General features: G+C 42.5%; 1 protein-coding gene across 11 annotated transcripts in view; it reads right to left on the minus strand.

Annotated features, from left to right (window-relative positions):
• CELF2 (CUGBP Elav-like family member 2) overlaps positions 1 to 26,721 on the minus strand; it is a 363,207-nt gene that overhangs the window by 93,280 nt on the left and 243,206 nt on the right. For all 11 annotated transcript variants that reach the window (XM_070947540.1, XM_070947538.1, XM_070947536.1 and 8 more), the window contains exon 4: positions 6,040 to 6,088. In XM_070947540.1, the coding sequence (XP_070803641.1) occupies positions 6,040 to 6,088 (49 nt within the window). The remainder of the gene's footprint in view (positions 1 to 6,039; positions 6,089 to 26,721) is intronic.

Below are 26,721 nucleotides of genomic sequence, written 5' to 3' on the forward strand. Positions count from 1 at the left end.
TTTCTAAATCTTGGACCATAATTCTTGTTGGCCAACCTGTGTTCCATTGATCTTGAATCCTAGTCAGATTCACTGACTAAGACACACTTTAAGTAATATGGGAAACAAAACTGAACACCGCCAAGTTTAGAATATAATGGATAAGCCGCGAGATCAGTCCTCAAGCCTTTTTTCAAACCTAAGTTGGAACATTTATGGAGATAAAATCAGGGGTGGGCTGCTGGGGGCTTGCAGGGATTCGGGAGAACATCTAGCTAAGATTCTGTGCAGTTTGGAGAACCCCCAAATCCCACTCTTGGCTGGCCCCGCCCACCTCTCCCAGGAGTCCCCACGTGGCCTGTTTTGGATGCAGGTAAGTGCAGGGTGCACGTGGAGATTCAGGGAGCTACCAGAAAACGGGCCTACCAGAAGTTTGGGAAGGCCGGAAACGGGGCTGTTTCTGGCCTCCAGAGCCCGGGGAGGGCTAAAACGCCCCCCCCCGCTGTGGTGAAGGAGGCCTACTAGGCCATGGCCACCATGGCCACGCCCACTCAGCAACTGGGCAGAGAACCCTTTGCTAAATTTTTTGAAGCCCATACCTGGATAAAATTGGTTTTGGGGGTCTACTAATTAATTTGCCCAATGTGGTTTACTAACTAATTTGCCAACTTGGTGGAAGTCCCTTCCCAACCTGTTTGAGTTCACAAAGGTAAGCGAACACAAACCAGTAAATCTAGGACAGATTGAGACATTGAAGAAATATTCCAGAAAAGGATCATGATGAAATCCTTCCATCTTGTTGCCAAGAAAGCTTCAGGTCTAGGAAGTTATCACTTCAGTTCGAGGTGGGAGGGAGTCTTCACCTTTACCCTTAATTGAACTTTCAAGGTTTTGAAAATATTAATCCTGCAAACGCTGCAAATAGCTTCTTTAGATATCTGTTCCGTTCCTTTTTGTTACCCTTCACTTTCCCTTTTAGCCTTTTAGAAATTCTTTCTTTTCCTACCTCTTTATGTTTCTGTAGTTTTTTTTTTAAATCTTTGTAAAATCTTTTAACCCAAATTATTATTTTTTTAAAAAAACCATTAAGCTGGAATTCAGCTGATACATGAACTGTTACATTCTTTTACACTTAAATTAATATGCAGAGTACCAGGTTAGCATAATGTCAACTTCAGCAAGTTCAAGTAGCAGGTGATTTCCCCTTAATTTGTTTCTAAACCTAGTTCTCATAAACATTGTGATGGAAGATGCTGCTATTTGGAGATTTGGGGAAAAATACAGGTGGTCCTCAATTTACAACCACATTTGATTCCAAAATTTCTGTTTTGTTTCTGACTGTCTCGCCGCGACGCTTCCGGTCGAATCCCAAGCAACTGAATTTTGATGACATGTTCACGGTCATGCTGCAAAAGTCGTAAATGTAAAAAATTGTGATAAGTTGCTTTTTTTTCAGTGCTGTTTTAACTTTGAATGGTGACTAAACAAACTGTTGAAAGTTGAAGACTACCTGTATGTCCATCTGGTCAGAATCTTCCTCCAAATTACTTGTGTGGAAACTAGCATTCTATAGGGATTAAAGGGATTGGCAAAGAATCTTTAAGAGAAGAGTAGGGGGCAGAGTTAAATGAGTCACTAGCCTAGAATCATTATGTTCCCATAAATGTTTAAGTCAAATCTCTCTTGAATTCCTTTCATCCTTATCTGGTGCCAATTTAGTATTGAACTTTAGTTGACTGGTTTCCTATGTATAGGCATGACCAATACATCTTTTCAATTGCAATATATTGTTCTGACTCCTTGCACTTAACGAAACCACCGATTTGGCTATTTTGGGACTGGCAAAGCTTTTTTATGACTGATTTTATGAGAGCATCTGCAACACTTTATAGTGGTATCAAATAATAGCTACACTGTCTGGTCTCTTGTAAACAACTCAGAGAAAACTCATGACTCATAGAAAAAGGAAATGAAGGAAGGCCAGCATGATAGTTGGTCTCTGACTTTGCAGAAACTTGGAAGAAAAGATCGGACATTTTAAAAGGACAAAGTGCTGAGCTGGTAGCAGTAATTAAATACCATATGTTAACATTAATACATGGCAGGGGAAGTTGTTAATTAATTCAGGCAACATTGCATCCAGGTAGACTACGTGTGAAGTTTCCGAAAAAAAACTTCTGGCAACTTGAAAGCTTTGCAAGTTGACACTATGGCAGATTGTAAGAGTGCAAAAAAAGGGGCAGGAGGTGTCTATGTAAAATAGAATTAAGGATTTCTTCCTTTCTCCTCCAACCCCTATTGCTTTCTTTCTTTTTTTATCTGTGAAAAGTATATTTTAAAATAAATAATGCCTTCATTTATGTGAAAGCTCTTTAACTCTTCCTTTTTTACGTAACAGGTATCTGACATCCATCCTTTAATTTCCAAATAGATTTAAATACCTAATTGCTTGCGCTTACGATCAAGGAAATGCAGATAAATTAATTTTTGATTTCACTTGAATTGTACGTAGCTTCCAGTCTGCGCCAATCCCCCAGAGAAATCAGCAAAGAGGATCATTCAAACGTAACAAGTTTTCAAAAGATGGGAACAATAAGGTTTTTTAAACAACCAATGGATCCTTCCCAGAAAACATCATGTAGAATTATGCATAATCTATACTAAATTTGGATTGGATCAAAATAACATATAAATGAATGGATGAATTTCCATTTCAATATTTTATATTTTCCTAGGGTATCAGCTGACCTGTTGATGGTTTACAAAAATGCAGGCTGAAAGATGAGAAACTTGAGCTGGTATTTTGGAACAGAAGAAAACCTGATTTTTTTCCCCATCTGCACAATTTTTTTTTAAAGAAAAAGCAAAAGATAAACAAATGAAAATACCACTTTTAAATGTTATTAAGCCCATGGGGAAAGCTTACAAGTATTATGACAGGGTCTCCTCTCAAAGTTTTCCCTTGTGGGTGAAATACCAATTGAGCCAAAAAAATTTATTGCTAAGCAAGGCTGTTGTTAGATGAGTTTTGCCCCATTTTATGACCTTTTTGCCACAGTTGTTAAGTGAACCACTGCAGGTGTGACAACATGGTTGTTCAGTGAATCGGGTTTCCCCATTGACTTTGCTTGTTGGAAGATTGAAAAGGTGATCACATGACCTCAGGAAACTGGAACTCTTACAAATATGTCAGTTGGAAGCATCTAAATTTTGATCTGTGGCTGTGGGGATGCTACAATGGTCGCAAGTGTGAAAAACAGTTTTTTTTAAAGGCCGTGGTAACTTCGAGCACTCATTAAACAAATTGTTGAAAGTTGAGGACTACCTGTACAGGTAGTCCTCGACTTACAACAGTTCATTTAGTGACCATTCAAAGTTACAACGGCACTGAAAAATGTGACTTATGACCATTTTTCACAGTTACGATCTCTGCAGCAACCCCATAATCATGCGATCAAAATTCAGGTGCTTGGCAGCTGGTTCATATTTATGACCGTTGCTGTGTCCCAAGGTCATGTGATTCCCTTTTGCAACCTTCTCACGAGCAAAGTCAATGGGGAAGCTAGATTCACTCAACAACCGGGTTTCCAACTTATCCACTGCAGTGATTCACTTAACAACGATGGCAAGAAAGATCGTAAAAGGGGGCAAAACTCACTTAACAAATGTTTCACTTAACAACAGAAACTTTGGGCTCAATTGTGGTCTTAAGTCGAGGACTACCTGTGTAGCGTAACAAGATCTTGCAACCCAAATGGTATGGTTTCAAGGGTTATTTTTAAACCCGTAAGATCTCTTCAGCTTGCAAGATATGCATCTTGATCTGTTGTGGCTTCCTCCATTCAAGAATACCTCTGGTTTGACAAGGCCTTCTGTTGTGTGAAGGGGTGTCAATCATCGCTGGCATCCTGCCATTAATAGGGGAAGGGAGGGGGAAGAACACATGGGCAATATTTATTTATTTATTGGTTCGATTTATATGCCGCCCTTTTCCGGAAACTCAGGGCGGCTTACAATGCGTTAAGCAATAGCCTTCATACTTTTCTATATACCTGCTTAGTAGGGCTTTCACCCCCCCCCCAAGCGATGTTCTTTTTTATACAAAGTCAGCTTATTGCCCCCACAAACCGGGTCCTCATTTTACCTACCTCGAAAGGATGGAAGGCTGAGTCAACCTTGAGCCTGGTGAGATTTGAACTTGCAGTAATTGCAGGCAGCTGGTGTTACTTAACAGTGCTTTAGTCTGCTGCGCCACCAAGGCTCTTTTATACCTTTATGATGGGAAACTGGGAGGTGGGATTGACAGTTGAGGAAGAACAGAGCATTTTGGAAGCCGGCATCTTCAAGGCCACGTACCCTGAGAATGGAATTTCACCATCCTGAACACCTCAACATTTCCCAAAACATCTTGATGATGCCAGATTGGCTACACACAGATGGGCTGGGCAACTAAGGGGTTCAGATTCTGCCTGACTCTACTGCAATCAGCATCTCTTAGTCAAAGTACCTTTTCACTCCCATCAAAGGGAGTCGAGGGTTTTACTTTCCTAGGAGATCAGACTGCGGCAGGTCTGACAGTTTTAGCCCAAGCCTGCTTGGCTGTGGTGTTTTCTGTGGTCATTTATGCACCCTTTTTAGAATGTAAAAAGCCAAGTGCGTTTGTGTTTCTTTTCGAAGCTGTGCAGAATCCACGGAGAACTGAGACATCAGGATGCACGGTAATGATGACCTCAGTTCTCCAAAAGAGGTTAAAACAACAACAAGAACTCAAAACAGAAGAAAGGACAAAAATTAAACCTGCCTATCTCTGAAGAGAGAGAGAGAAAAAAAAAAAGAGAGAGAAACAGGGCTCTGCCATCATTTACATTTGCAGGTATTTAAATCTCCAGGTGCGTGGCTTTTGCCCTGATTAATAATCAATGAGGAGCAAAGACACATCCTGGAAAAAAGCCACAGCGAACAATTCTTCCATGCGGGAATAGATACGTTCTCACGCTCGAAGGAACATGAGAGGTTTCTTTTGACTTTCTCTCTTCTTCTCCTTTCTCTTAGCAAAACTGTCAGAATCAAGGCCCCCTTATACAGATAGTCCTCGACTTACGGCCACAACTGAGCCCCAAATTTATGTTGCTGAGCGAGACAATGGCTAAGTGAGTTGCCCGTGATGTTAAGGGAATCACTGCAGTTGTTAAGTTAGTAACACGGTTGTTAAGTGAATCGGACTTTCCCCATTGACTTTGCTGGTCAGAAGGTCACAAAAGGGGATCACATGACTCCGGGACAGGGCAACCGTCATAAATACAGGTAGTCCTCGACTTACAACAGGTCATTTATTGACCGTTCAAAGTTACAACAGCACTAAAAAAAAAGTGATTTATGACCGTTTCTGTTCTATTTTTCATACTTACAGCCATTGCAGCATCCCCATGGTCATGTGATCAAAATTTGGATGCTTGGCAACTGATTCATATTTATGACCGTTGTACTGTCCTGGGGTAACGTGATCCCCTTTTGCGGCCTTCTGACAAGCCAAGTCAATGGGGGAAGCCAGATACACTGAACAATCCAGTTACTAATTTAACAACTGCAGTGGTTCACTTAACAACTGTGCCAAGAAAGGTCGTAAAATGGGGCAAAATTCACTTAACAAAAGTTTCACTAAGTATAACAAATGTTGGGCTCAGTTGTGTTCGTAAATCGAGGATTACCTGTATAAACCATTTGCCAAGTGAATTTTTACCACGTTACCATGGAGATGATGCAACGGTCGTAAGTATGAAAAAAGGTCCTAAGTCACTGTTTTCAGTGCCATTGTAACTTTGAATGGTCACTAAATGAACGGATATAAGTCAAGGACTACCTATATTGGCCTTCTGGAAAAGAGAGCATTTTCAGAGGCTTCTTAGGATCTGGGATGTTTTAATTTATCTGTAAGCTTTTTGTTTGATTATTGTGTTCGGCTTATTATTGTCTTCCTTCTAAGTGTCTTCTATGAGGGCAGTGGGGTAGAAAATAGATTAATGAATAAATATTTAGGTAAGAAATTCTTTCGCCACCTACCGTTGGACTTTTCGCTATCTGCAGGTTTCATCTGAATGGGATGATGCATCTAGAAACAACAGACAACAAAGAGGGGAAGAGAAAGCAAAGTGGGTTGGAATCACCTCAAATCAAGCACATTTCAAGTTCTCTACTCACCCCCACCCTAAATTTTCTATAGGCACTTATAGTTGCCATTGTGTGGAACGATAAAGAAGAGTTTACAAGTTGCAGTTGCGTTGCAGAAGACATGCCAAGATGGGCCTCGATTGAATCCAATATTTCTCAACTTTGGCAAATCGAAGATGTGTGGACTTCAACTCCCAGAATTCTCCCACCAGGGAGAATTCTGGGAGTTGAAGTCCACACATCTTCACCTTACCAAAGTTGAGAAACACTGATCTAACCCATCATTTCCTAAATATATTGTGTAGACATCAGTGGTGGTATTCACTTACCTTTGCAAATGTGAGCGCGCGCAGGCTCGCTTCACTCGCGCGCACCACCTCTCTGCATGCACAGAGCGTCAAAATGGGATGTGATGACATCCGGGCGGATGGGCAGAGCCTCCCGCAGCCGCCACTACCGGTTTGCCCAAACAGGATAGAACCGGCTGAATAAGCACCACTAATAGACATGTTCCAAAATTTTCCCTTTCAACCTGTCTAATTTCTTAACAAAACGTTTGCCTATCATTATACTGTAAGGTAAAATTGCTTTGGGTGGACAGAGAGATCCAATTTATTTTACAGTGTTTGCAGCCAGCTCAAAGACTGTGAGCAGGTGATAACATGGGAAAAGTAGAACAGCGACAATCGGAATGAATCAACATTACCAAAAATAATTGTTAAAATATCCACATCCAGAAGTCAATGAAACTGAGCTAGGGCTAATGGCCCAATTAAAATACAATGATCTTGAAAGGTTTTCTGAAAACGGAGGGCCCTTTAAGGACCTAACTGTGGGGGCCACCACAGAGAAGGCTTGTCATCTTGTCCATGTCTCCATCATTTCAGACAACGTCTCTTAACAGAGACTCTTAATTTCCCAAGATAGTCCCACTGGATGAGCAGATTCAACACTGCCAAAACGCTCTCATTAAACGGACCAGCAATCTTAAGAAGCAACATGTTCCAAAGCTATACTGTTTGCTTTTTTTTTTTTTTTTTTAAAGAAAAGGGGAAATGTCACAGTTTGATTTTATGGCTCATCTGCTTCTGAATCATTGTACATGCATGCACGTTATTATTGTAAAGTAAGAAAACTGTCAAGCGGCAAGATACTGCAGTTGCCAAAGAAATCAAAATGATAGTCAGAAACGTGCGCCTTTAAATTAACAATTAACCAGTGGAATAGCTTGCCTCCAGAAATCGTGGGCGCTCCATCACTGGAGGTTTTTAAGAAGCGACTGGACAGTCACTTGTCTGAAATAGTATAGGTTCTCCTGCTTAAGCAGGGGGCTGGACTAGAAGACCTCCAAGGTTCCTTCCAGCTCCTGTTCTGTTTGTGTTTGTGTTTGAATCTAGTCCAGTCCAGTCCTGTCCTGTCCTGTCCTGTCCTATCCTAGTCCTGTCATATCCTATCCTATCCTATCCTATCCTATCCTATCCTATCCTATCCTATCCTATCCTATCCTATCCCATCCCATCCCATTCCTGTCCTGTCCTGTCCTGTCCTGTCCTGTCCTGTCCTATCCTATCCTATCCTATCCTATCCTATCCTATCCTATCCTATCCTATCCTATCCTATCCTATCCTATCCTATCCTATCCTATCCTATTCCTATTCCTATTCCTATTCCTATTCCTATTCCTATTCTTGACACATATACACCCAACAACTCTATTGTAACAAATGCATATTTGCAATCCTCCCCACTATTGTTACAAGTCTAGTAAATGCTGGGCTTATTGCCCCAAAGAAACCGGTTTATACTAGGTATGCACATTAAGGCAGATTTCAGCAGGTTCTCCAATTATCTTGTACCTTATTCTTTCAACACTTGCTGGGTGATCTATCGGCTACTTTGCTTCATATTTCTAGGATAAGTTCTAAATAAGTCCCACACTTAAATGCATGATTTCATAAATTTGATTTTATCATCGCATCCCTTCAGATGGTCCATGTCATCAATTTTTACCAAGGACTGTTCTCTATTTGAAAGATTGCCCAGTTCAGGTGTGGTTTTATGATAAACCACACTTGTTTTGTTCCTCTGATTTATTGGTAAACCACACAAGTATTCTTGTAAAACTCCAACTGGCAATAAGAACAGGTCCAACTTTAGCCTGGTATGAAGCTCCTATGTGGCTTCATATATAGCCGCAGAGTGATAAAAAAAAATGTACTGATAAAATATTTATCCTCTTGTTAAAATCTGAACTCAGTACTGAAATGTCTGTACCCATTTTGCATTTTTACCAGCTATATAATGATTTTCTCAATCACGTTTTTCTGTATCTTTTTTGAGTTGCAAATTGCATCTTAACAGTTGATCACACTGCATCATAACATAAGAGAAGGACCAGGGGTGACATGATAGCATTCTTCCAATATTTGAGGGGCTGCCCCAAAGAAGAGGGGGTCAAACTATTCTCCAAAGCACTTGAAGGCGGGACGAGAAGCAATGGATGGAAACTCATCAAGGAGAGAAGCAACCTAGAATTAACGAGAAATTTCCTGACAGTGAGGACAATTAACCAGTGGAACAGAAGTTGCCTCCGGAAGTTGTAGGTGTTTTATCACTGGAGGTTTTTAAGAAGAGACTGACCAATCACTTGTCTGGAATGATATAGGGCAAACTTGTCGTGTCACGTTACTGCCATGTGACATATTGTGACATTTTTTCCTTTCGCGGAACTGGGGTAGGCTTGGTCTACGTGTGACGCATCTGGCCCGTGAGACGCCCATTTGACACCCCTGGTATAGGGTTTCCTGCCTAAGTAGAGGTTGGACTAGAAGACCTCCAAGGCCCCTTCCAACTTTGTTATTATGTATTTGGGAAACAAAACAGAACAACCTATAATTGTGTTTCTCTTATCTCCAGCTTGATGCCTTCCAGATATATGGCTGTGAATCCTGGGAGACGTAGTCCCAATATATAAACACCGTGTCTGCTTGAGGAAAGCTGATGTATAGATTGGGTAATATGGATTGAGTACATCTGCACTGAAACACGAAGAGAACAAATTTCTCTCCCATCCTTGCCTTCAAGTAGCTTAGGAAATATATTGTTTCATTTCTATCTCCGTGCCCGAGCCCATTTTTAAAATTTATATGCAACACAATCTTGGAAGCTCTACAGAACTGCAACCATTTTTCTTTCTTTCTCCATTCCAGCTACTTCGTGGTTTTTTTTTTTTCCCTTTCCCCCCAGATGAATTAAAGCACAACGATGTTCTGAGGCAAAGTCATTTATCCATTAACAAACACAAATATTTCTAAGCCCTCCAAATGACTGACCACATACCAAGGCCACAGTGGGGGGATACATTTCATACTTCAACTGGCAACCCTTTCCCATATTTACCTTGGCATTACATTTTGAAACTCTGTGGGGACAATTGGAATTAAGTTTTTATTCCCTTTCGCATAAAGAGTTTTGATCAGCTTCTCGACTTAAAAGCAATCCAAAGCAGCTTAAAAAGTAACAACACAATCAAAACAGTCCGATAAAAATCATTCACTCAGAAAAAGTGCAAGATTTTGCACATAGAAAACGGCTTCCATTCTCTGCAGTCTTAATGGTATTATTTGAACGAAATTCTCTCCAGCCTGAAGATTTAATCCTATGCTCAAAAGAGTAGGGGTGGAAATGGGGATCTATACAGTCCTCGAAGGCATTGTTGTGTTTGCCAAATCTTCTTCCCATCTTCTTGCCAAATTCCATCCAGTCCCTTAGTGATTGTTTCCAACATGAAATAAAATGCTGGAATGTAAAACATTGCCTCTGAATGGACCGGGATTTGGAAAATGGACTATTTGAAACACACACAAATGGATGAATCACGCAAGTAAGTTCCTCTAAAGAGTGCAGCTTTCTTTTCGCCTTGCTTTTGGTGCAGTGTCATGTTTGAATATGATGCACCATTTTTGTTTTTATATTAGAAAGATAAGATAAAGCAGCTTGTATCGCAGCCAACACAGTTCTAGTCTGCATAAACAGAGAGATAGAATCAAGATCACGAGAAGTGTTAGGACCTCTTTATAACGCCTTGGTAAGGCCACACTTGGAATACAGCATCCAGTTTTGGTTGCCACGATGTAAAAAAAGATGTTGAGGCTCTAGAAAGAGTGCAGAGAAGAGCAACAAAGATGATTAGAGGACTGGAGGCTAAAACATATAAAAAACAGTGCTGGAATTGGGTATGTCATTTAATGAAAAGAAGCACTAGGGATGACATGATAGTAATGGTTTAATATCTAAGGGGTTGCCACAAAGAAGAGGGAGTCAAGCTATTCTCCAAAGCACCTGAGGGCAGGACAAGAAAGAGGAGCCTTGGTAGTACAGTGGTTTAATGCACCCTGTTATTAACACAGCTGCCTGCAATTTCTGCAGGTTCGAATCTTACCAGGCTCAAGGTTGACTCAGCCTTCCATCCTTTCTAAGGTAGGTTAAATGAGGACCCAGTTTGTGGGGGCAATAAGCTGACTTTGTATAAATATACAAAAAGTATGAAGGCTATTGCTTAACGCATTGTAAGCTGCCCTGAGTCTCCAGAGAAGGGCGGCATATAAATCAAATTAAAAAAAAAAGAAGAAGCAATGGATGGATGGAAACTCATCAAGGAGAGAAGCAACTTAGAACTAAGGAGAAATTTCCCGACAGTTAGAACAATTAATCAGTGGAACAACTTGCTTCCAGAAGTTGTGAATGTTCCAACATTGGAAATTTTTAAGAAGAGATTGCACAACCATTTGTCTGAAATAGTATACGGTTTCCTGCCTGAGCAGGGGGTTGGAGGACCTCCAAGGTCTATTCTATTCTATTCTATTCTATTCTATTCTATTCTATTCTATTCTATTCTATTCTATTCTATTCTATTCTATTCTATTCTATTCTATTCTATTCTATTCCATTCCATTCCATTCCATTCCATTTCTATTCCTATTATTTCATTGTACAAGCTCCTTTAACCTTTGCAATTAGCAGTTGAAAAGTTAACAATCTTTAACATGAGATTTACTGAGAACCGAGAGTAGGTATTACAAAACCAATGGTTTGCACCTTATTCAACTCGCAGGTAAACCGTGAGAGATTGCCATCGTGCCAGTACATATCCTAAGAGCTTTTTAAAGTAAAATATCTAAGGGTGCAAAACGGTCTGTGTCAAAAGGTGTCAAAAGACTCTAAGAAAAATGTGCAATGAAATAAGAAAATTAACAGGGCCGAACAATGGGGAACTAAACCAAGCATTTTATATTTTTCCATCTGGGATAATATAATTTTCTTTACTTTTTTTCTTACCCATCCAAAATGATTAGGGATGATATATAAAACTGGCTTCAGATTCGATGCCACCAACTCGAAATGTGTTGCTGAGATATCGTAGCTTATCAAAGAAACAGCTATTGTAGTTCTATACCATCAAGCACTTATCTCTCCAGCTAAGTGATTTTTCAATATTCGATGCTGTCACGCTAAAACTGGTCTCCCACAGACCCCTGCCTGCTGGCTGTGTTGCAAAAAAAAAAAAAAACCCTCCCGCCCCCCCTTTGCTTGCTTTTAGAAGGATATTATGACACAGAATCCAAACATTACAGCATCTTCTGCATCAGAGTATATCTAGTGATCTGTACATTTATAATGTCTCCTTTCAATTATATGTTCTCAGACAGAGCCTGATCAACATGCCATCAACTGAAGAGGTTCAAGATGAGACATGATGAAATCTGCTAGCTGGGTAATATTTTCCTGGTTCAATCAAGCCTACTATTTTCTCTTGAGTCCATAGATGTCTACTCGGAGAAATGGACAGTCTTTAACAAGTCTTTGATATGTGATGAAGAATGTGGGGTAAGGCCAAGAGGCAGATTTTGTTCTAGGAAAGCTGAATTGTAGATCACAGGTGTCCATCTTAGGCCATGATGTCACTGCACATTCATTTTGTGTGCAAACTACAGTACTTTATCCATACTGTTTTTGTGATGATCTCATGTTCTGCATGAAGACTCACGTCCCACTCCTTCTATCCCGTAGATCTTCATAATATGGACCTCCTACTACCCGATTAATAGGTCTTGGTGGCCTCCCAGAAGGCTAAAAGACATTCCAAAAATTTTTGAAGATGAAACAATCTCAATTAAACAATGAAGTTGTATAATTAGAGCAATAGAGTATTTCTGGCACTCTGTTTCTTATTGTACGGAAGGAAGGAAGGAAGGAAGGAGGGAGGGAGGGAGGGAGGGAGGGAGGGAAGGAAGGAAGGAAGGAAGGAGGGAAGGAAGGAAGGAAGGAAGGAAGGAAGGAAGGAAGGAAAAATGTTGGGGAGCAACAGAGAAAAATTGTTGCTTACTTAGATAAACAGTAACTGTAGTTGATTGTGATATCAGGATCTTTTTAGTCAAATTTTGCTAGGACCATTTATACTTATTATTTATATGATGATTTGCAATGGTTGCAACATTTGCAGTTGTGCAAGGATTGAAACGTTGAGGAACTCATTAAATCTGAAAGGCTCTAGTCACTTTAGTGGTGTAGAAATGTGATCAACAAATAAATAACTCAAATGGAAAAGGACCATCACAAAGCATGCTGCACTTTTAAAATCAGCAAGCAAGATGACTCCAACCTGATGCCCTTACAACGTGATTCAAGCTCCCAGAATTTCCAGGGTCAGAATTTCCAAAGGTATTATTTAATCATCTCAAAAAGGTTAGTTATAGGTAGGACTCAAAGTTCCAATATGTATGTGTATGCATGTATGTATGTGTATATAGATAGACAGATTAGATAGATAGATAGATAGATAGATAGATAGATAGATAGATAGATAGATAGATATGGATAGCTATGGACAGAAGATAGACAGACAGACAGACAGACAGACAGACAGACAGAAATAGATATGGGTAGATGATAGAAGATGGATAGATGGATAGATAGATAGATAGATAGATAGGTAGATAGAGATAGATAGATAGATAGATAGATAGATAGATAGATAGATAGAGATAGATAAGATAGATGATAGAAGATAGATAGATAGAAAGATAGACAGACAGACAGACAGAAATAGATATGGGTAGATGATAGAAGATAGATAGATAGATAGATAGATAGATAGATAGATAGATAGGTGACAGACAGACAGACAGATGATAGCAAAACTCCTGGTTGGAACTGGATGTAAAAGACATACCCTTACAAATAGTTTATTAGTTGTTTAAAATTCTTACAAGGTTGCTTTTCCAACAAAAGTTCTATCGCTCTTTCCAAAGCAATTTGCGATGGATAATTAGCTTTGTACACAGAGCAGAAACATTAAGCTTCTAGCTCCCTTGCCAGGTAATCCATGTGCGACACTTCCAATGTAGGCCACCAATGATTACCCTTTTAGCCCTTCCAGCTAAACCAGACAGGAGGCAGGATCACATGAGCTAATTCTATTTAATTGTAGGACAACATTAACAGAATTTTACAAGTCCAAAATGTAGAAATCTCTCTCCGTTGCTTTTTACAGCCCTGGTCAATTTCGAGTGGTTTCTTCCTAAGTTTCTTTTTCTGACCATTAAGCAGCTGCAGGCTCCTTCCTCTTTTATCTGTTCATTCCTTAGGCAGCATCTCTTCCTCTTGTTCCTCAAGGTCATTCCCTCATACCCTTACATCTCTATTCATCCACAGCTGATTCTTTCTCTCATGTCCCACCTCTTAAGCTATCCCTAGATTTTATATCTTTCTTCTCTGCGGTGCCTTTTTCTTTTTTTCTTTTTTTTTTTATGGCAGGATGTTGGACTTGTTTTTTAATGAGGGGAAAACTTTAGAATTTAGCTGCACTGTCATTCAGGCACGGTTTGGTCTAGGGCAGGGGTCGGCAACCTTAAACACTCAAAGAGCCACAGAGGTCCTAACTGGAAGCCCCCATTCAATTCTGGAGCCGACTGTAAGTCCGGTTCCCACAACATAGTCTCCTCCTAGCGTGGTGTCCTTTTTCCTCTGCTGACCAGAAGTCCAATCCCCCCACCATAGAGTCTCCTCCTAGCACGGCATCCTTTTTCCTCTACCTGTCCTAACCAAAAGCCCTATCAATTGTGGAGCCGACCAGCAACAGGGAGCCACAGCAGAGGGATGAAAGAGCCACATGCGGCTCCAGAGCCGCAGGTTGCTGACCCCTGCTCTAGGGCAGTGATGGCTAACCCTTTTCTCTTCGTGTGCCAAAAGGCGCATGTGCGTGCTGTCACCCATAATGCAATGCGCCCACCCGAATGCGCACATGAACCCTCTGGCCCCATACATGTGCAGACGACCCCCCATGCTTCCCCACCCTCATTTTGGGCCTAGTAGGCCTCCCTGCAGCCTCCTGGGCCCAAAACTGGGCTGTGGGGGGGATGCTGCCCCTCCCTGCCATTCCCCGCGCATGCATGCACTCGGCCACACATGCATCCCATCCCCCACCCATCCCAAAAATCAGATGATCGGCCAGAGGTGTGCACGTGCATGTGCACTGGAGCTGAGCTGGGCGACAGCTCGCGTGCCCGCAGAGGATAAGGATAAGGATAATTTTATTTCTATACTGCCCCTCTCCCGAGGGACTCGGGGCGGTGTACAGCCAGGTAAAACACAATACAAATATCACAATTTAAATTTAAAAATTCTTAAAAGTATTACATTTAAGGCCAAAATTTAAGGGCTCTGTGTGCCAGCTGTGGCATGCGTGCCATAGGTTCGCCATCACGGGTCTAGGAACATATATCGTATTTTTCGGAGTATAAGACGCACCGGAATATAAGATACTCCTACCTTTTTTGGTGAGGAAAAGAAGAAAAAGAAATCTGCCTTTGCCTCCCAGCAATTTTGCCTCCTTGCAGCAAACAGCCTGCTTTACTTTCATTTTTGTTTTCAGCATAGCTTGATTAGCACAAGAAAAAAAAAAATCTGCTCCAGCAATTTACCTCCTTGTAGCAAGCGGCAGAGGCCCGTGCAAAACAGCTGAGAGCAAAACAGCTGCGAATTGGGAGGCCGATCCAATCAACTTGTGCTAAGTAGGCTGTGCTGAAGCTGAAAGGAGCTTCTTCTTGCTGCTTGCTGCAAGGAGGTAAACTGCTGGGAGGCAGAGGCCAAAGGGTCGGTGGGGCTACATTCGGTGTATAAGACGCACCTAAATTTTCACCCCCTTTTAGGGCGGAATAAGGTGCGTCTTATACTCCAAAAAATACAGTAATCTCTTTCAGGGGAGGAGGACTACAAGGACTGAAGACCTATCCTCCAGGAGCAACAAAGAGCAAAGCCAGGATAAACAGTAAAATCCAGCGAGTGACATCGAATTAATCAGGGCTTAAGATAACATCCCATGCTTGTAACACTTTTTCACCTTAAAAATGATATTCTGATTGCAACCTTCTCATCTTTGCAAGCTTATCAGCCGTAGATCTCCAGGAAGAAAGCCTGTATAATCTACAGGAGCCCAAAAATCAGGAGGAGTCTGGCAGCAACATTTTGACTCGACACATTTTTATAAAACTGTTATTAAAAAGCATAAGCTTTCGTGAGCTGGGCAATGCAAATTAAACGAGCTGTGGCTCATGAAAGTGGATGCCTTTTAAGAAAGTTATGTTCACCGGAAAAGGAGCTACCAAACTTTTTTGGGGGTTTTGTTTTTGCAACCTTTGCAAAATAGTTCACTTTTTAATCAGAGCATGGGGGAAAAAATGCTGATTTTCCTCTCTGTGGAAGATGGGAGACTCCCAAGATCAGCTCCCTGTAGGTGTAATTAGTAGTTTGGCACGAAAGCAGTCCAAGCTCAGGATCTGGACATCAATACCAGTATTAGAACTCTCAGTTCCCCAGCTTCTCTCTCTTGGCTGTTCTCAGAAAACTGGAGACAGGAATCCTTGCCAATCTGCTGAAACTCATCCAGGGATCTAGCTTCTTAATGAAACAACAGAGTTGGCAGGGACCTTGGAAGTCTTCTAGTCCAGCCTCCTGTTCAAGCAGGAGACCTTATACAACTTTAGACAAATGGTGGTCCATTCTCTTCTTAAAAACCTCCAGTGTTGGAGCATCCATAACTCCGGAGACAAGTTGTTCCACTGATTAATTGGCTTAGCTGAAATTACTCCTGAGTTCTTGGTTGCTTCTGTCCTTGATTAGTTTCCACTCATTGCTTCTTGTCTTGCCTTCAGGTGGTTTGGAGGATAGGCTGACCCCGTCTTCTCTGTGGAAACCCCTTAGATATTGGAACACTGCTATCATGTCACCCCCTAGTACAGTGGTGGGATTCAAATAATTTAACAGCCGGTTCTCTGCCCTAATGACTGGCTGTGTGGGCATGGCCATGGTGGGCGTGACCAGGGGGTGTGACAGGCAGCACTTCAGCCCCCTGGGAGCAAAAAGAGGGCCGTGGCGGGAGGTGCAGCACTACATCCCCCACGCCCTGTTTTGGGCCTAGTAGGCCTCCCTGCAGCCTCCTGGGAGCAAAAACGGGACGCGTGGGGACTCCTGGAAGGGGAGGGGCAGGGAGAGGCGGAGCCAGCCAGCAATTTAACAACCGGTTCGCCTGAACCGGCCTGAACTGACTGAATCTCACCACTGCCCTAGTCCTTCTTTTAGCAATCCTACTAAAAATCTTATGTGATTCTCTGTAACTCAAATGTTGACCTGTGGGAGAGTTACCACATGATGGCAGCAGAAATCAGTGTGGAGTTGATGAAGGATCTCCATGGACTGGGTGTGATTAGAGGCTAAATGTTGCCAAACCCTGCTTTATCTTTGCATCTGCAAGGCTCTCCGTGAAAAACCATGGGTGGTTCACACAATAAATAAAAAGCGGGTACATTTTAAGCACACATAACACAGAGACATACCCACGCTAGAATCTTACTATTATGGATTCTATGTCTAATGTAGAATGTCTGTTATTGAGGAAAGTCCACTAAATCAGAAAACAGAGGGAGTAAATCACCGGGATTTATCTTTTGCATGGTGGCATCACCACACAAGGACAGATATTGCATTAATTTCATCGATCTACCCCCGTTTTATATGATGGTATTATTATACCAATGAAGTAAATTGCGGCGGACAAATGGCATGCAAAGTCCATTGTACAAATTTCACTGGTGCATTTATAAAAAAGCACACAACCAAACAAAGAAAACAACAAGCACAAATTTTATGTATATTGTGAGCTAACAGGTAGGTTAGAAAAATCATCACCAAGAGACTAGGGACCTAAACAAAATTTGCATTCGTCAAGTTTCCTAATATACAGAATTACAACATCTTCTGAAACAACAATTGTAACTAACAAACTAACGATTGTAACATGGCTGAGACCCGGGATATTTGGGGGACCATCTGCAGCCAGCAACAGCTTCCCATCGCCCGGTGTGTTCCCACAGAGAGGGCCTCCTCAGGGTGCCGTCAGCCAGTCGGCTGGCGACCCTCAGGGGGAGGGCTTTCTCTGTGGGCGCACCTACCCTTTGGAATCAACTGCTCCTGGAGCTCCGGGTGGCCCCCGACCTCCGCTCTTTCCGCCGCGACCTGAAAACCTGGCTGTTTCGTTTGGCCGGCCTGGACTGATGGGGGTTTTAATTCTAATTTAATTTTAACTTGTTAGTCTTAATTGTACTTTTAACTGTTAAATTATGAGATTTGGATTTTATTTTTTAACTTTTTATTAGATGTTTCTTAACTGTTGTGAGCTGCCCTGAGTCTGGCTGGAGATAGGGCGGCATATAAATCTCATTAATAATAATAATAACAACAACAACAACAACAACAACAACAACAACAACAACAACAACAATCCAGCAGTATGTTACATTTCACCGTGATGGAGAAAACTGAGACTAGCTGGCATTTGTGATTATTATTTAACCAGTTCAATTGCAATCTAAGTGGCTGCCTTTTTCTCCTCCTGTATCTCTTTTGCTGGTTTACCAGACACAACCTGGCAAGATATTGTCTCGGCTAAGGAAGACACGCCCCGTGATCTGTGGGGGAATAATTTCCTGATAGATCAGAGGAAAGGCATCTCCTGGATCGGATACAGGCGAATGGCCTGTACAGCATCCAACTGAGGTTTGATGTTTAGCACTGGTTTCAGCAGCAATAACCTTAGCTCTAAAAATGATGCTCACTCAGAAGAACGATTAAAAAACAAGAAAGGTGAGAAGTGTATTTCAGAGTGCTTGGTGCTCTTTTGAACTTGGTTGTTTTCTTGCAGACATTTCATTATCCAAACTAGATGACGTCATTAAGTGCTAGTCTGATGATTCGGCTCATGATCGGAGATGCACACCTCAGCAGAGGTGGGTTTCAGCAGGTTCTGACCAGTTCTGGAGAACCGGTAGTGGAAATTTTGAGTAGTTCGTAGAACCAGTAGTAAAAATTCAGACTGGCCCTGCCCCCATCTATTCTCTGACTCCCGAGTTCGGGAGAAAATGGGGATTTTGCAGTAACCTTCCCCTGGATTGGGGAGGGAATGGAGATTTTACAGTATCCTTCCCTTGGAGTGGGGTGGGAATGGAGATTTTATAGTAACCTTCCCCTGGAGTGGGGAGGGAATGGAGATTTTACAGTATCCTTCCCCTGGAGTGGAGAGGGAATGGAGATTTTACAGTATCCTTCCCCTGGAGTGGGGTGGGAGTGGAGATTTTACAGTATCCTTCCCCTGGAGTGGAGAGGGAATGGAGATTTTACAGTATCCTTCCCCTGGAGTGGGGTGGGAATGGAGATTTTACAGTATCCTTCCCCTGGAGTGGGGTGGGAGTGGAGATTTTACAGTATCCTTCCCCTGGAGTGGAGAGGGAATGGAGATTTTACAGTAACCTTCCCCTGGAGTGGGGAGGGAATGGAGATTTTACAGTATCCTTCCCTTGCCACGCCCACGAAGCACACCCACCATGCCACGCCATGCCCACAGAACCAGTAGTAAAAAAACTTTGAAACCCACCACTGCACCTCAGATTATGCAAATACTAGCAGATCATAGCAAACCACTAGCACTGATGATGTTACCTAGTTGGGTAATGAAATGTCTGCCAGAAAACAGAGAGCACCAAGGACCCCTTCGTTTTTTGCACTCATTTTAGCCGTCTCATTCATAATTCCTTTCCTCATACTTTCACTTCCCTCCCCCATAACCATCATCCCCAGAGATGGGTTTCACATAATTTTACCACCGGTTTGCCGCACACCGAAAATGTACACACATGCCTTTATTTTTTTTAAATTTGATTTATATGCCGCCCTTCTCCGGAGACTCAGGGCGGCTTACAATGCGTTAAGCAATAGCCTTCATCCTTTTGTATATTTATACAAAGTCAGCTTATTGCCCCCACAAACTGGGTCCTCAATTTACCTACCTTAGAAAGGATGGAAGGCTGAGTCAACCTTGAGCCTGGCGAGATTTGAACTTGCAGTAATTGCAGGCAGCTGGTGTTAATCGCAATGCTTTTAGTCTGCTGAGCCACCAGCACATGCGTCCGGCTTTCCGCGTATGCACTTTCCTCGTGCGCGGGGTTTGCACGTATCCACATGGCTTAGAAAACGTGACTAAATAGGACAGCACAGCGCCAGGGCTGCCCACAGGTTACCACTACCGGTTTGCCCCGAACCGGTCTAAACTGCCTGAATATCACCCCTGATCATCCCCCTTCCACCAGAACAGGCCACCTCCATCTGGATCTCTGACCTAACCCTAATCCTAACCTCTTATTTCAACCCTGAGCTACAAATATTCTCCTTTATTGCCTGCAAAAAGTAAGAATTGATGCCATACGACTGGTGGTGAATGCCTTGGTAGTAAAGTGGTCTAAGGCACCCTGTTATTAAGCTGGTTATTAAGACCAGCTGCCTGCAATTACTGCAGGTTCGAATCTCGCCAGGCTCAAGGTTGACTCAGCCTTGCATCCTTTCTAAGGTAGGTAAATTGAGGACCCAGTTTGTGGGGGCAATAAGCTGACTTTGTATAAATATACAAAAAGGATGAAAGCTATTGCTGAGCACATTGTAAGCTGCCCTGAGTCTCCGGAGAAGGGCGGCATATAAATCAAATTTTTTAAAAAATGCATATAAAAGTAGAAAACGGTTATTAATAGTTACTCTTTACACTCCTGTGAATGTTGATAATGTAAGATGCATTTAGGAAAAAATGTGCAACGTTCTGGATATGGTTCAGGGAACCATTATAAATGGCTTGAATAGGTAGGTAGGTATAACAGTGCAAAGAGCAAGAAACTGTGAAGATAAAAATAAACCGTTGAGAAAATGCAAAACAATTTTGAAAGTAATAGAAATGTGTTTGGCAACGTGATGGAGAAGGCTAAATATGGCACTTTTGGGAGAGTGAACTGAATTAAAAATAAAAGTAATTATGGATCACGCTGAAGCAGGGGAATGCTAGAAGGTGTATTTGAGGAGTTGACATAGAAATGATAGCGATACATGGAAAAGTAGGCTTGAAACCAATGCTGCCAATATTGGTGCCCAAGAAAAACGGATAAATATCCGAGAAAAAAAAAAAGAATGAAAAATTGCCTCTAGAAATTGTGGTGCTCCAACACTGGAGATTTTTAAGAAGAGTTTGGACAACCATTTGTCTGAAATGGTATAGGGCAGTGATGGCTAACCTTTTTGCTGTCGCATGCCAAAAGCAGGGGGGGTGGAGGGCAGGGGGTCGTGTGTGCCCACACCCATAATTCAGTGCACTCCGCCCCTGTGCATTCGCATACAATCCCCCCGCTTTTGGCACTTGATGGCCCGGTAGGCCCGTTTTTCACCCTCCCCAGGCTCCAGAGGCTTTCTAAAAGCCTGGGGAGGGCGAAAACGGCCTTCCCCACCCCCCTGGATGCCCTCCGGAGGCCTGAAATGGCCCAATTCTTGATTTCTGGAAGTCCTGAAAATCAGCTGGCCAGCGCTGAGCTAGGGCAACACTTGTGTGCCCACAGATTTGGCTCTGTGTGTCACTTGTGGCACGTGTGCCATAGGTTCACCATCACGGATATAGGGTCTTCTGCTTGAGCAGGGGGTTGGACTAGAAGACCTCCAAGGTCCCTTCCAAGTCTGTTATTCTGCTTGGGAATGTTGAAAAATGTTAAAGTGTATAGACGGTGCAATTGATGCAATTGGAGAATGTTAAAATGTGGATGAAGCGTGTTTATGGAGTGGCTCTTCAACATGTTTCCTGTATACCTGAAAGCCGTAGCTAGGCCTGATGATTGGAAAAAATGTGGTTATTGTTTGCTTCCACAAAGGAAAAATCGTGAGAGCGAATGCAAACATTGCAGGGGATCAAGCTTGTTTAAGCATACCTGGAAATGCGCGCGGCAGCATTCTGATTGAAAGGTATGTGAGATGATAATGAGCAAAATTTGGGGAATACAATGTGCTTTTCTGCTGGGCAATCCAGATTTTGCTTTTTAGCAAGACTCCGATGAACATATGAAGGATGGCTGAAAACATATAACTGCGAGAATGTTCACAGTATATTCGTTGATCTAGAGGAAGTCAAATAAATATATGTTAGGGAAGCTTTTATTTGGGCATGAATTCACAGCTGGTTGCTGAATGAGACAAGAGTAACAACTGTACGAAGGAAAGCTTGAGTGAGGATGGTGCACGCAGTGAATGGGTCAACCTTGAGCAAGGTCTGAAACAAGATTGTGTGGCGTCCCATTAGTTGCTTAATGTGTTGGTGGATAAATGTATAAGATTCTTGGTCATCCAGGTCATGGTTGTCCCAAGGGGGCTTTTTCAAAAGGCAACTGGACTTTGTTTTTCCTTGAAGACCCAGGTCTAACTTTTTAAAACCCATTGCTTTAAAATAAAACAAAATCTTGACTGTGTCTATGCAATGTGTACAGTTTTCCCGTTTCTCGTGATTTTCTTTTTAAATGCAGAAATTAATTTAAACACATTTTCTTAATTCACAGCATTGGTACAAGGTGCACGCTCTCGGTTCTTCTTGCAGAGGTTTGACTTTCTAAGTGCAATGTTTAACTTTTAGGGTCCTTCCTCCCAGACCAAGGACTTTAAACATTTAGTTGGTTTTAGAATATCCTGTTTCTCCAAAAATAAGACCTCCCCAGATAATAAGCCCAGTCAGGCTTTTAAGTGCATGGGCTAAAATAAGCCCTCCCCTGAAAATGAGCCCTCCCTGAAAATATTTAAACGCATGCGCAGCCCGTCCCTGCCATTTCCTCTGCAAACAACATGCGGTAAGGAGGCGAGGCCAGAGGGGGAGAAGGGAAGGGGAACATGCCCCACGCACCCCACGCACCCTTACCTAACGGCTGCTCCCACAACCCCAGCCACCGCACCCCTTCTATCACGCTAATGGCCGCCGCAAAAGCCATCAGCAAAGAACAGGGAGACGACAGCGGCAATGGGATATCCAGTCGCAGTGGCATGGCTGGGCTGACGGCATGGTACAGTGTCCTGGGAAGCATGGCTGGAAGCGCATGCACGGCCTGAGGGACGAACAGCTGACGAGCAGCCATGAGGTGACAATGCTCGTCAACTCCTGCACCTCAAAAATAATAAGACCTCCCCGAAAATAAGACCAAGGGCTTATTTCGGGGGTCAAAAGAAAATAAGACCCTGTCTTATTTTTGGGGAAACACGGCTATTAGTAAGCATCAGCTTCTGTCTCATGGGTGGGAAGAATTATTATCCACCCAGAACAAATCTGCAGTCCAACTGAACCTGGGATGGCTTTTAGGAGAGGGAGAGTAGGGGAGACGGAGAGGAAAAACAGCAAAACAACTCCCACCACCTACCCTGCCAAAATGCAAAGATTTTGGATATGTGCCAAATCTGACATTTGCTGCCTATTACATTCCTATCTGCTTCTGATTTGAATTAAACTGAATATTAACTTGACTGGCTTAACAAAAGAAACAACGGTGCGCGCACACAGTAGCACGCATCAAGCTGAAATTTAGGATGAAGTGGCACTCACATTCAAATGCTTATTTTGCAGTAAACACCATCCTTTGCCCCTCATTTGCCGATGTTTATTTGCTAAAAAAAAAAAAAGAAAAAAAATTCCCCACTGCCTCATTAACCATCTCACAAAGCTTGCAGGGAACTTTGAAGAGGGGAGAAGAAGAACCCACTCTTTAATATTTTTATTGTGCTGGAGGAAAAAAAAAACAGTATTGGTGCTAGGAGTGAACCATTGCTAATCAGAAAACATCTTTGGAAATCATAATTGCAAGACTGCAATTAACCCAAGAACGGCCGTGTAATCATCTCCTCAAACGTCTGCAGGAAAGTAACCAACATCCTATCATCATTTCACATTACGCATAGTTTACACCTGTGTTTTTTCAAACTGGGCAACTCTTAAGATGGGTGGACTTTAACTCCCTGAATTCTTCAGCCATGATGAAGCTGAAACCCTCACATCTTAATGATGCTGAAGCTGAGAAACATCGACTTTAACTAAACTTTTTGTTGTAGTCCACCAGCAGCCTACGGAGCTGGCAGTGGAGTTGGACAGTGAGGAGGCTGGGGAGGAACATGAGCCAGTCCTGGAGTCTTGGGAAGGCCTGGACGAGGGCTCTGTATCGGAGGCAGAGATGGGGCCAGGGGTATCTGGGAGGACTGACTCCGACTGGGAGGACTGACTCTGACTGAGGACTGGGGCCAGGGGTATCTGGGAGGACTGACTCCGGAGCCCCCAGAGTCAGACAGCAGACAGGCAGAGGAACAGGAGGAGCCTGTTCCTAGTGCACGCATGCGTAGAGCTGCCAGAAGGAAAGAGCAGCTAAAGCAAAAGGGACAACTCGGGAGTAAGGCCAGGAGATGATTGGCCCTTCCCATAAGGCTTAAAAGAGAAACAAAGGCACTTGGGGCCTTTTGCAGGAAAGCAACATTGCTAACTCTGTTTCCAGTCGGCATCTCTTGTTTGTTTCTGAACTTCATGGGACTTTGCCAAGTAAGGCCTTTGGCAGGATGTCAAAGAAGGTAAAGGTTGGTGATTATCCTGAAGGACTTCTTCCAAACTGCTTTCGCTACCAAACAGAAATTCTGGGCTTAGCAGTGGCCATAAATCGAGGACTACTTCTAACGCTTCGATGCTTCAAAGAGCTCCATCGTTAAACCGGTTTCATTGCCCGCGTTATCCTAAATCCCAAAACCTGTATCTGTCCTTCCCAGCTGGTCTTTCCCCTGTTGTCAAGCTCCTTTTAACTAGAAATGCCACAGATTAAACCTCAACCTTTTTACATGGAAAGCTTTACCTCTGAGCTCCAGCTGCTGTCTATCACAACATTAAAAAAACCTCTCGGGAGCTCCCGGAGTCACCGATAGCAATATTGTGCAGCTTCTGTTATCATTCGGATCGTATCTTTGAACAGCAAAATATGGTCCAAAACTGAGGAAAGGAACTTGCATAACCCTGGAAAAAGCTATTTTTTTTTCTCCCCAGCACCAGACTTCAGGAATTCAAAAGCTTGCCATTTCCCCATTTCCCCCTCCCCCTATTAGTTGATTTAAAGAAAGATAGAGCTTGAATTGCATTTGTAAGTAGAAATGCAGCATTCAGATATTCCTCCCCCGGCCCCCCTCTCTCTCTTTTTTTTTTAGAAACTGTCTTGACTTTGAAAAATGACAGTCTCGTTTAATGATTTACACTGCTCTATTAAGCAAACATATTTGAGGCATTTAATCTTTTTCTTTCTCTTCTGCCCAAACACTTTGGGCTCTCTAAGGCAGGTCAGGCGTGAGAGAGAGGTACCGAACCGGCTGATGGTATTAAATGGTGAAATTCCCCACTTCACATTCGTGTGTAAACACCCCCTGATTAACTATCACTTCTTCAAACAAATGAGCCTCTACAAAATTCATTTTAATCCTAACATAGATATTCAGATGGCTTTCTACAATCTTGCCTGGAAAGAATGTCTCCAGGCGATTTCTATATGCAAACCCATTAAAAACAAGAACGTTAAACATGGTATCACAGATATTATTATTTTTTTCCAAAAAAAAAAGCAACAAGAGCTTTTGATAATGTCTACCAACAGTTCAGATGCTTCTGAGGCTTATATTGTGGACCGGATTATAAAGTATGGATGGATTATTTGGTCCCTCTATGTAATGGTACAGATAGTCCTTGACTTACGACCCCAATTGAGCTCAAAATTTATGTTGCTAAGTGAGACCATTGTTAAATCATTTTACAATCTTTCTTGCCACCGTTTCTTAAGTGGATCACGGCAGCTGTTAAGTTAGTAACACGGTTGTTAAATGAATCTGGCTTCTCCATTGACTTTGCTTGTCAGAAGGTCGCTAAAGGGGATCACATGACTCCAGGAACACTGCAACCGTCATAAATGTGAGTCTGTTGCCAAGCGCCCGAATTTTGATCGTATGACTAAAGGGATGCTGCTACAGTCTTAAGTGTGAGAACCAATCATACACAGGTCACATTTTTTGGGGTGCCATTTGAATTTCAAACAGTCACTAAATGAATGGTTTTAAGTTGAGGACTACCTGTATGTGAGAAAGAGGGAAGAATGGATTCCCCACCATCCATTCCCCACCATCCAGTCAGAGCTGAAGAAGCTTCCTGGATAAGAAGTGAAACGTCTTCAAAGAAAATCCAGAAAATCCAGTTGCCTCTTGAAAAAAAGAAAGAAAGAAAGAAAGAAAGAAAGAAAGAAAGAAAGAAAGAAAGAAAGAAAGAAAGAAAGAAAGAAAGAACCTTTGGGACATCCTGATTACTGCCTAAATAAATTTTCTGGGTTTGGGCAATACACTGGACTACAAGCTAATCCAATATGCTGGACTCAGCTGATATAAAGGTGAAAGTTCCCCTCACACATATGTGCTAGTTGTTACCGACTCTAGGGGGCGGTGCTCATCTCCATTTTAAAGCCGAAGAACCAGCGCTGTCCGAAAACGCCTCAGTGGTCATGTGGCCAGCATGACTAAACACCAAAGACACACGGAACGATGTTACCTTCCCACCAAAGGTGGTTCCTATTTTTCTACTTGCATTTTTTACCTGCTTTCGAACTGCTAGGTTGGCAGAAGCTGGGACAAGTAACGGGAGCTCACCCCGTTACGCGGCACTAGGGATTCGAACCGCCGAACTGCCGACCTTTCTGATCGACAAGCTCAGTGTCTTAGCCACTGAGCCACGGCGTCACCATATAATATCAGCTGATATATTAAGCCACAAAAAACCCAAACCAAGACTAAGATTAACCAACACGTTGGTGAAAATTCATCTGCTAAGCCTTTACTTTTGACTGATTCGGTGTGTGGTGTGGAGCGAATCAGAGAGTCTGCAAGGAGAAAGACCTCTTGAGGTGTTCTGCAAATGAGACCAAAGTAGACATCTTCACTTCGGCTGAAGGACCTCTTCAGCATAGACAGGCCCTCAGGTTTGACCTTCTGAACCGTTTATTGGAAGCTAGTTAGGGAGGAACTGGTGACAGGGACCATCTCTTTCACCATCTCTAAACCCCAACATTATCCCCAAAACCTTACACCAGGGGTGTCAAACTCAATTTGATTGAGGACCGCATT

This window comes from Pituophis catenifer, unplaced genomic scaffold (assembly GCF_029215685.1).
Source record: "Pituophis catenifer annectens isolate HBS135680 unplaced genomic scaffold, rPitCat1.0.hap2 SCAF_7, whole genome shotgun sequence".
Taxonomy (NCBI): domain Eukaryota; kingdom Metazoa; phylum Chordata; class Lepidosauria; order Squamata; family Colubridae; genus Pituophis; species Pituophis catenifer.